This window comes from Merops nubicus, unplaced genomic scaffold (genome assembly GCF_000691845.1).
Source record: "Merops nubicus isolate BGI_N331 unplaced genomic scaffold, ASM69184v1 scaffold31380, whole genome shotgun sequence".
NCBI lineage: Eukaryota > Metazoa > Chordata > Aves > Coraciiformes > Meropidae > Merops > Merops nubicus.
Window position 1 is genome coordinate 1,422 of NW_008581411.1, and position 10,737 is coordinate 12,158.

The window sequence follows — 10,737 nt, forward strand, 5'->3', positions numbered from 1 at the left end:
GGCTGGGAGTGGCGTGGGCGCGGGGGGGTTTAAAATGGCGGCGGCGAGACTCGCCTGCCCGTGAGGCTGTGGAGGATCGCTCCGAGGGCGACAAAGCGAGTAAGGCGGGAGAGGAGCAGGGTCTGCGAGGCGTGCAGGCAGCTGTATTCGTCTAGTATCCACGGGGGAGGAAAATGGCGCTTGCAAGCTTTTCCTAGTGCCATGTGTGTAGATGCACGCTAGAAGCGGTTTGCAGGACTTGTTTTCTGTTTAGCCCGAGGACAAGGGTGTAGTTCAATTTTTTTCATAAATTTTTCAATGTATTTGGAGTCGACACTTCAGAAGTCGGTTCTTTACCGCCGCATCGGTGTCCCTTAAGGGGGCGGCTGCTTCTGGGCGCCATTTTCCTCAGCTAGCTGCGGGGCCCTGTTTTCCTGGTGTCCGCCACATGGCGGAGCCGGCACGGCAGGCGGCTCACTCCCGCAGCCGTCTCACTCCCGGTAGCGTTAGGCTGCAGGGGCGGGGGAAGGGGAGAACCAGGCTGTTGGATTGCAAAGCCCCGTAGAACCTGTAGGGGCTAAGCGAGCCCTTGGGGCGGCGGAAGGGGAGAGCAGTGTCTTCCTAGTTCAGGATCAGGAAACCCCGCTTTGCTTTTTGCAGGCTTGACCATAGTAGTGCAGAGATTCCACTTGCTTGTCTCTGTTAACCACTTTTTTTACTCGGCTCTTTAACTCTGCAGAAGTCTGCAGTTAGCGTGGAGTATTTGTGTGCATATTATTGTTGTATCAAACGCGTTTCCTTGCTCTGATAATGAATTTTCCAGCAGAGGCTACGAATTTTTCAGCCCTTTGAAGTGTTGCTTTAAGCCTGTGAAGGAAGTCTTAAAATAAGCACTAATGAAGATTCTACATAGTTCATAAAGATTTCCTCTCACACTCCGTTCCTGCCACAGAGTGTACTATGGAAACCTTGAAAGAGGTTTTTCTTCCAGCTTTTATATTATGGGCATTGGCAGGGGTGGTTTGTATGTTTGTGGGAGGTTTTGGGTTTTTTTGACCAAATAAGGATTTTCATCGAGATTGAGTGGGACTGGAGTGATAATTTTTATCATACATTTTACAGCTTCAGAATACAAGGTCAGAGCTCTTTGGACCTTGGCTGGAGGTTAATGCTAGATTAACCAGAGCTTCTTAAAACTGACAGTCTAAGACAGTTTCTCTACATCCAGAGGCTGTGTATTAGTGAACAACATGTTTATGATATTTTCACGGTGGTTTTAACTTTACTAGTGAATTTTGTTGCTGTGTCCTGACATGTGGTGCCTAGGTGGTGTTCTGGGTAGGGCTTGTACTGAATGTCACTTAATACATGGTAATTAGTTTCTAGGAATTCATACATCTGTAAAGTGTGTTATTACTCTGTTTAATGCTTATTAGTAATGTGTGGTATGTTTGTCCTATTAAAACCAAATGCAGTTCTTACAGCTGATATATTCCATTCCTTCCTTGAGTTTCATTTACATATCTATAACTTCTCTGAAATAAACTTAACACTTCTTCAAAAATGCTACTTGCCTACTAAATTTGCTGGGTTTTTCTAAGAATATAAAAGTCCATTATTAGATGCACAACTGTCAGTTATATGTGAAAAAGTGTCTTCTGTGGGCCTATGAAACTGCAGGAGGTAGTCCCTAATTTTCAAGGCGCAGAACTGAAGTAATTTGAAGGGCCAATTTTTTTTTGACAGCATCGTTGCTTAAAATTATTTTTCTGCTAGCCTACTCAAATTACAAATGATAGTATTATTTGCAGCATATGACTTTTTAGTCCCAAGCCTGGCATGCAGCATCTTTTCCTTTATTCGTTTTAAGAGATGAAGTGAAAGGGAAACCCTGACACATGACATGATTTGGCTGCTTTTAAACTCCTCTAATTTTGCCTGTCTGTACAAGGAGGAGACAGTACTAGCTGCTTCTGTGTTCCTTAGGAGCAAAAAAACACTAGATCCAACAGCAGATTCCAAGTGTTTTAAAAGGCATTTAAAATCAAATACTGTTCTCAAATACTTTTTTCCCCCAGTAAAATAAATAATGCTTGTTTTTTTAATTGTTGACTTCCTTGTCAGGCTGCAGTATCTCAAGCTGGTGATGCATTTTGAACAAAAACTGATTCAGTACTACCTACAGTAATAATCCTTCTGTTACGTGCTTCTAGATCCAGACCTGCATTGGATAGTCTCAGAAGACGTGTTGGTCACATACAGATCTGCTTTAGAAAAGATTTTAGTTCTAAATACATTTGTGCATGGAACTGTTTTGCTTATTTTCAAAATCTGTTTGTCATTGGTTGTACAGTTTCCCTTTTGCATTTATCTTAATGTCCAGTGCATAGCTGGCCTCTTTACATTTGTCCGTTACAGCTAACGATGCAGTGTTTGGGTTGTTCAAACCACCACCCTAAAGAAAACGCAAAACCAAACAACCAAGCAGGTGTTCTTGATTTTTAAAATTAGTTAACAGTACAAAGCTGAAGTAGTCATTGCAGGACTCTTTCAAACAACCTACAGAAATAACTAACTTTTGTGGGACTGGTTTTTAGTGTAATTTTTTAATTGTTGGTGTTTGACATGAAATTGCAAAATGTATCATCTAGTGGTGCTGTTACATCTAGAAAATGGCAATTATGTTGTTTGCTTAGTATGAGTTAGTATAAATACTTTCAACTGGTAGAGGTTGGAAGATCCTTCTTGCCTTCATACGATGGAACATACAGAATAGTAAATGCAATACCTTACTGCTGGTCCTGGCTTTTGTTAATTATGTACTTGTCATCACAGCAGAAATTTCTGCTGAGCAAGGATAGCGCTAATTTCTCTTAAAGGTTATAAAACAAAATCTTACTGAAAGCATCATTTGTATTAGTAGATACATGTGGATATATGTTATTAACACTTCTGTTTTAAAGGGGATCCACTTAGTTTTGATACTGCTGCTGTTGAGGGTGGGTAGGTTTACCACTAACTCCAATGGTGCAGGATCCCAGACTCATTTTAGAGATACTCTGGCACTCATTTGTTTTAATAATTAATGATAAAATAGGAGTTGATAACCTGTTTCAGAACATCTTCAGCTGTACCTTCATTTTATTTTTAATGCCTTGGGTAAATAGCATGCTAGTATTAGTATATAAGAATTTGAACCAGAACATTTTCTTAAAAAAGAAATGCCATCTAGAATAGAATGGTATGAATGAATAAATGGATTCCTGTTATCTGTGATGAGTACTTTTGGGCATTTTTCAATTTTCCTTTTCTTTAAAAAAACATCTAGAGATTTTGAAAGGACAGTGCTGGAAATCTGAGTGTGGGCCCTCGTTCTTAGTATTCGGTGGGATAGATGGGAAGAATCGTGTTACTAAATTGGTAGTGTGAAAGTGGACCCATAGAATTGCATAAATTGCTTCATTTTTTTAATAGTGATAGAATGTATAGGAGAGCTAAGCATAATTTTGAAATATATATCTTCCTGAAAGTTATTGAATGTAAGGGAGTCTGTCTTAGTGTCTAATTATGCTAACACAGAGAGAGTATTGTTAATTGTATTAATGTAGTCTTCTTTTCTGTCATAGAGGGAAAAGGAGCAGTTCCGCAAACTGTTCATTGGTGGCTTAAGCTTTGAAACGACAGAGGAGAGCTTGAGGAGTTACTATGAGCAATGGGGAAAGCTTACAGACTGTGTGGTAAGTTGGGCATACTGATGCACAACAGTGGCATAGAATTTAGACCTTGTAGCGGTGGGGACTTTTTCTGGGTAGCTGAATGAAAAGATGGAATATTGTGTTTCCTTCAGTGTACAGTTGGTCAGCTTATGCATAATTCAGTCCACTGAAGCTAGGCACAGACTTTGCCTTGTAAGCTCTGTGGATAGAGTTAGGGAGCATTCATAATGTTTCCTGTAAAATCGCATAGATTATGTCTACTCACTGATTTCAACAGTTGAAATACTTGGGTTTCTTTTGCTGAAGTGTATTAGGGTGGTTGCATAGAGCACTGTTACATCTTTCTGATTAGTAACTTTTGGGAGAACGCCGTTAGGATGATGAGCAGCCTCAATAAAGCTGGAAAAGGCTGTCTTTCTTTGAGAATCATTTGGGTTGGAAAAGACCTTAAGATCCTAGAGTCCAACTGTAAACCTAACACTACTGAGTCAACCACTAAACCATGTCCCTAAAGCCCCATGTCTGTATGTCTTTTAAAATACTTCCAGGTACAGTGGCTCTTCCAGAAGTTCCTCCACTTAATTTGTTTTGGGAGCAATAAATACATGTTTCATAATACAAATTTAAAGTCTGTGGTCTTGAGAAAGCTTAAAAGAAATTGTTTCTTCTTTTTTGAGAAACCAAACATAAATATTGAAGAAGCAACATTTGTGAGTTACGGGTAGATTCTTGGACAACAATGGTTTGAATTTCTTTTTAATTTCTTTGATGCCAAGTAGTGCCTTCGTTCACGTAGTTGAGCAGCATGGCCTGGTACTTCATTATAGTAATGTTCTGAAATCAAATAAAGGAAAATGTAAATAAAGTGTACATGTTTTCTCCAGATGTTCGTGCTAAGCCTAACATGAGCCAGGTAGAAATGGTTTAAATGTGGTTTTGGGTTTTAGGTAATGAGGGATCCTGCAAGCAAAAGATCAAGAGGGTTTGGTTTTGTAACATTCTCCTCCATGGCTGAAGTTGACGCAGCAATGGCTGCGAGACCTCACACGATTGATGGAAGGGTGGTTGAGCCTAAGAGAGCTGTGGCTAGAGAGGTAAGTGTGGCTTATGAAAGCAGATACTTTCCATGCTTTGGAAAAAAAGGAATCTCTGTTTTGGTCAGTTATGCTCTGTTCTTGTTTTGAAATCGCCTGCACTTTAAGTTCTCTATTTAAAAGACTGTAGTTGGCATATTACCCACAGTTTTGGTCTGTTGAGTGACACTATTACATAACCGTGAGTGTGAATTACAGTGAATTCGGTTATTCTGGTTGTAGAATCATTTCTGCAAGGTACACATCTGGGGTCTGGAAGTACTCTTAGTGAAAAGGTACTGAATGGCTGTAATTATGCAAAATTCCACACAATCTCTTCCCTGTCACAGTTACTGCTTCTAAACCTCAAATTAATATACTGCTATCAGTCTCTCCTGAGTCTGTTCCAGATAATTTTGGGTGCTTCTGGAAGGTATAAAACCAACTAAAATCGGAGAATGTAGTAGGGAACTCTTTTTTTCTTTGCCCAGTGGTGGTGTCTAAAATAATCTTAGGACTACTCTGGTTTTAGCCTCAGGCATATTTGGCTTTGAGCTTCAGGGTACCAGTGAGTTGTGTGCAGGGGAGTTCAGTGCCCCTGAGAACTTGGCAGACAGGTTACTGTGGCACAGAGGTACTTGAGGAGCAAGTGCCTGGGTGTCTTCTGTTGACCATGTTGTGGGAGCTGTGGGAGGGTCTACTGGTTAAAGTTTGGACTTGGGTGTTTGATGCATTTGGAATGATAAACTGGAACTGAATGAGCTGTCCCAGAGGTCAAGGGAAATCTTATCCCAGTGTTGTTTCCATTCCCTGCAGAATGCAGGGTTGGTTAGCATGTGGGAGGGGAACAGCACCAGAAAACCCACGATGAAAGCAGCATAGGTGCACGCTGTTTATACACACAAAGCTATTGCTCTGTTGATGAATAAGTCATTCTTACCTGGTGAAGCAGCTTGGAAATGATGCTTGAAGTTTAAAAACAGCCCAGGAATGTGAGCAGTTGCCTTCATGTTTTCAGTAGGGATTAAAATACATAGCTGAGGGTTCACTGACCTTGGAGGAAGGACCTTTGCTCTTGATAGTAGGTTTCACTGCTGTTGGGGAAATGGGCAGAGGAAGCTGACAGATGTTGGCTTCAATTACAGAGATCTAGTTTAAGTTCCCACATACTTGTAGTACACCTTCTCTCTAAATACATTTAAAGGCATTTTATGTACTTTATGCCTTTCATAACACTTTAATCTGTATCTTTTTCAGTGCTTTTAAGGCTTTGACATAAAAGAGGGGAGGATAAAACCTCCAAATGATCCCAAGTTATTTCCTTTGCAGAAGGCCCTCCAAGCAGTGTTGCAGGGGCATGAGTCGTAAGAGGGCTTCCTCGGTGCTTGAAAAATCTTAGTTTATCAGTATTCCATTCCTGAAACCCTGGCAGAGTAGTGTTTGTGAAGCTGTTTTTCCTTGTGGTAATTCAAAGGATTCTTATAACAGGAATCTGGAAAACCTGGTGCTCATGTTACTGTGAAAAAACTATTTGTTGGTGGTATCAAAGAGGACACCGAAGAGCACCACCTGCGTGACTACTTTGAGGAATATGGAAAAATTGACACTATTGAAATCATTACTGACAGACAGTCTGGTAAAAAGAGAGGGTTTGGATTTGTTACATTTGATGACCATGACCCCGTGGATAAAATTGTATGTAAGTAAGCTTAATTTTGGTAGTTGTGGTGAATTGTGTGGAAACACGTGTTTTAAATAAATATGGGCTGCTTTGCTTAAAAATTGCAGTATTTTGTGGTTTGGGGTTTTTTTTGGTGGTTTTTTTTTGTTTTGTTTTGCGTTTTTTTTTTTGTGTGGGTGTGGTTTGGTTTTTTTTTTTTTAATTAATTAAGGTTGTTTATTAAATCTCTTTGGTTTTGGAAGTGTGGTACTCTTTGTTGCCAGACCAGTACTTAAATGCTGATAGTACCTTTCTTGACATGTGATTACAGTGCAGAAGTACCACACCATCAACGGCCATAACGCAGAAGTAAGGAAAGCTCTCTCTAGGCAGGAGATGCAAGAAGTTCAGAATTCTCGGAGTGGGAGAGGAGGTATGCACAAGTAACAGTTAATGGTTTGTGGCTCATTCGTGTTCACTTTCCATGATGTCATTGTTTATACATTGTAAACTGTTGCAGGGAACTTTGGTTTTGGTGATGCTCGCGGAGGTGGTGGCAACTTTGGCCCAGGACCTGGCAGCAATTTCAGAGGGGGAGCTGGTAAGACAGGCATGTTTGTAGCATTATTGTTTGGGTTTTTTTCTTATATTGTCTTTCTAGTTTGGGCTAACTTTGTAAGCTGCTGCTGTTTAACTTAAAATGCAGCTGTGGCAGTTAGGGAATTTGGGGGAAAAATAACTTCTGTAGTGCATAAATTGATGTGGCTATTCAGTAAAATGAAGTTTGGTGGTTTTTTTTGTTATTGTTTTTAAGGATTATTTTAAAAGCAAAAATTAACCTAAGTTTAATTTTAAGGAACTCAGAGATTTATTCTCTGTAATTCTATGTAGCACTTGCCTGACCTCTACAGTGGAAGGGCTATGTCCAAAATTAAAAACAAGTACCTTACAAATACAAGAAAATAGGTGATGTTGAGCAATGACTGGATGTGTTATTTCACATCTGTTTTTCTAAAGTCAAGCGCATGTGTGCTTAATAACACCTGAGATTTGGTCCTTACGGTCACAGCAGTTTGAGAGAGAATACAGTTTGTTTGCTACAGATGGATTGAAATACCTTGGGGTTTTCCCTCCCAACAGATGGATATGGAAGTGGCCGCGGTTTTGGAGATGGGTATAATGGATATGGTGGAGGACCTGGAGGTTAGTTCACTGTGATGGGTGTTTTTCTCTCATTCAGAAACATTTTTACATTCACTTACCACTTGTATAAAATCTGTATTAATTACCAAAGTGTTTTTTTTTTTGCCTTAAGAAGCAAATGTGACTGCTTGCTTATGTTAAACTTTTATATATGTTGCATTTTGTGGTTACTTCTTGGAGAATTGTACCCTTTTCTTTAGTGATGTCTCTTAAATTTCCTGGAAAACCAAAATTTTAATTAAGCCTTTTAATTGAGGCTTTTGGGCAGTCTGGCTTGTGGTGTTTAGTCACAATTTGGTTAGGGTGGGAGCTGGTGTATGCCTTGAAAAGTAGCGTCTGTAGAAATTTCTTTAGAAAAACCCTTTTCTTCCACTGTAGACTTCTAAAGGGAAAAATATCTCTTGTTGTGTAGAATTTGGTAATTTAAAGGATGATGTTGTCATAGGTGGCAACTTTGGTGGCAGTCCTGGTTATGGAGGAGGAAGAGGAGGATATGGCGGAGGAGGACCTGGATATGGCAACCAGGGTGGGGGCTACGGAGGTGGTTATGACAACTATGGAGGAGGTAACCTACTGGCTTGGAATGACCAAGTGTTTCGGTTGTGAATTAGCGCAAGTCATTTGAGGTGGGGGTGGGTTGTAAGTGTTGTCTAAGGGAGCTTGTTTTCCAAATAGTAGGAAAGAGTATGAAAAAGCAGTTCAATGCTACTGGAATACTTGTGATTCTGTAATTTATTTAAAACTCTAATAATGTGGTAACTTTGATTGCTGTATGCATTTTAGCTTATCTAGGCATTTCTCTACTTATCTGTTGATAATACAGGAAATTATGGCAGTGGAAACTATAATGACTTTGGAAACTACAACCAACAACCTTCAAATTACGGTCCAATGAAGAGTGGAAATTTTGGTGGCAGCAGGAACATGGGGGGACCATATGGTGGAGGTATTGTATATGTCCTGACCTCTCTTGGGGCCCAAGTGGGTGGGCTTATTGTTTTGAGGCGGTGGAGAGGAAAATAGGATAAGGGGTAGCTGTTTCAAACTAGAAGAGCATGTATTAAGATGGGATATAAGGAGTAAATTCTTTACAATAAGGGTGGTGAGGCACTGGAACAGGTTGTTGAGAGAAGCTGTGGATGCCCTATCCCTGGAAGTGTTCACAGTCAATTTGCATGGGCATTTGAGCAACCTGGTGTAGTGGAAGGTGTTCATATCTACAACAGGGTGTTGGATTAGATGACCTGTAAAGGTCCCATCCAACCCAAAGCATTCTACGATTCCAAGATAGACATGTAAAAACTGTGTAACATCTGCAGTAGATGGACTGCAGTGCCCATTTTCTTTCTCCAAGTTGGCTACAGTTCCTCACCATGAGTCTGTGAAGCTTGTCTTGAGGAACATTACTGTATTTTAATAGATAAATGGCAGTACTAACTTCTTAATACACTGTGTCAGCCTTATGAAACAGAAACATGAAGCCCTTTCTTTTAAGGCTTAGCATGCAAATACAGTCAGCCCTCACACACAATGGTACAGTGCATCAGACAACCTGTGACACTGTTGAATCTTCTGTGATTTCGGCATGTAATTCTTGTGGCAATCCTAGGAGGTTATTTAGAGGAAGACAGCGAAATGTTAAAATATTAGTTGCATGCGGGACCAGAGCGGATGTTCATCTTCAGACAGAATTGGAAGCATTCCTAGATTTAAGAAAATGTACTGATGTACATGTTTTGTTTTGTGTTTTTCTGCAATTGCAGGAAACTATGGTCCAGGAGGTAGTGGAGGGAGTGGTGGATACGGAGGGAGGAGCCGTTATTGAGTTTCTGCAAGCATGCCATGGGTAAGTATGTTTCTAAGTGTTAAAATGCAGTGATTCTTGAGAGTAGCTGCAGGAGTTAAAAGCTTTTTAGGATCATATTCTCTTTCCTTTAAAAAATGGTTAGATGAATAATTTCATAACCTATTTTTTTACTCTTTACTTCTGTTGAAACAGGCTTCACTGTATAAATAGGAGAGGATGAGAGCCCAGAGGTAACAGAACAGCTTCAGGTTATCGAAATAACAATGTTAAGGAAACACTTATCTCAGTCATGCATAAATATGCAGTGATATGGCAGAAGACACCAGAGCAGATGCAGAGAGCCATTTTGTGAATGGATTTGGATTATTTAATAACATTACCTTACTGTGGAGGAAGGATTGTAAAAATGCCTTTGAGACAGTTTCTTAGCTTTTTAATTGTTGTTTCTTTCTAGTGGTCTTTGTAAGTGTAGAAGCATTCCTTTGATAATGTTAAATTTGTAAGTTTCAGGTGACATGTGAAACCTTTTTTAAGATTTTTCTCAAAGTTTTGAAAAGCTATTAGCCAGGATCATGGTGTAATAAGACATAACGTTTTCCTTTTAAAAATTTAAGTGCGTGTGTAGAGTTAAGAAGCTGTTGTACATTTATGATTTAATAAAATAATTCTAAAGGAAATATTGTGTAATTTTAGATTTTTTTTTTAACATTGTAAAATAAGGCAAGGAGTGGGTAGTATAAGGTCCCACAAATAATACAAAGCACTTGTTGTACATGTAAAATTAAATGCTGGTCAGAAAAAAGTATGTTGTCTGTAAATTACCAGGTTTAAACTATCTAGATAACTTAAGGGGTATCTCTGCAAGGAGAAACACCTTTTTAGATCTTTTAGATGCTGCTTCTTCAATGGCAAGGAAAGGAGGTATCCCCAGCGAGGTACTCTTCCAGGGACACAGGTCTAGTACAAGAGAACTCTTGAAAACGTCACTAAGTTCAGCCAGTCTTAAAAAGCTGCGCTGTATTTCTGCAAAGCTTTAACTGCAGTAGTGATAAGGATGCCAACGAAGGCTGAGGGTGTAGAGCAAAATAGTTCTAAGCTTCAGTTAAACTTCTTTAGGTAAGATCTTATTTACTTTTCCTTTCTTAATGTTCGAAAACCGAGCAACTAATATTGTATGACAGTATTCTTTCAGTATAGTGATTATTGTTATGTAGTTTAACATAGCAATGAATTGATTTAACAATTACCGATTGAAATTTGTGAATCCTGTTTTCTTGTATTAAATTTTTTACAAAGAAA

General features: G+C 39.4%; 1 protein-coding gene across 1 annotated transcript in view; it reads left to right on the forward strand.

The window, feature by feature from the left end:
* The window catches only part of HNRNPA2B1 (heterogeneous nuclear ribonucleoprotein A2/B1), a 10,540-nt gene extending 425 nt beyond the window's left edge, over positions 1-10,115 (forward strand). The window contains exons 2-11 of the mRNA XM_008949894.1: positions 3,606-3,716; positions 4,643-4,789; positions 6,257-6,467; positions 6,760-6,861; positions 6,949-7,038; positions 7,569-7,631; positions 8,077-8,196; positions 8,455-8,577; positions 9,395-9,477; positions 9,631-10,115. Of these exons, the coding sequence (XP_008948142.1) occupies positions 3,606-3,716; positions 4,643-4,789; positions 6,257-6,467; positions 6,760-6,861; positions 6,949-7,038; positions 7,569-7,631; positions 8,077-8,196; positions 8,455-8,577; positions 9,395-9,456 (1,029 nt within the window). The 3' untranslated portion in view covers positions 9,457-9,477; positions 9,631-10,115. The remainder of the gene's footprint in view (positions 1-3,605; positions 3,717-4,642; positions 4,790-6,256; positions 6,468-6,759; positions 6,862-6,948; positions 7,039-7,568; positions 7,632-8,076; positions 8,197-8,454; positions 8,578-9,394; positions 9,478-9,630) is intronic.
* The last annotated feature ends 622 nt before the right edge of the window (positions 10,116-10,737 follow it).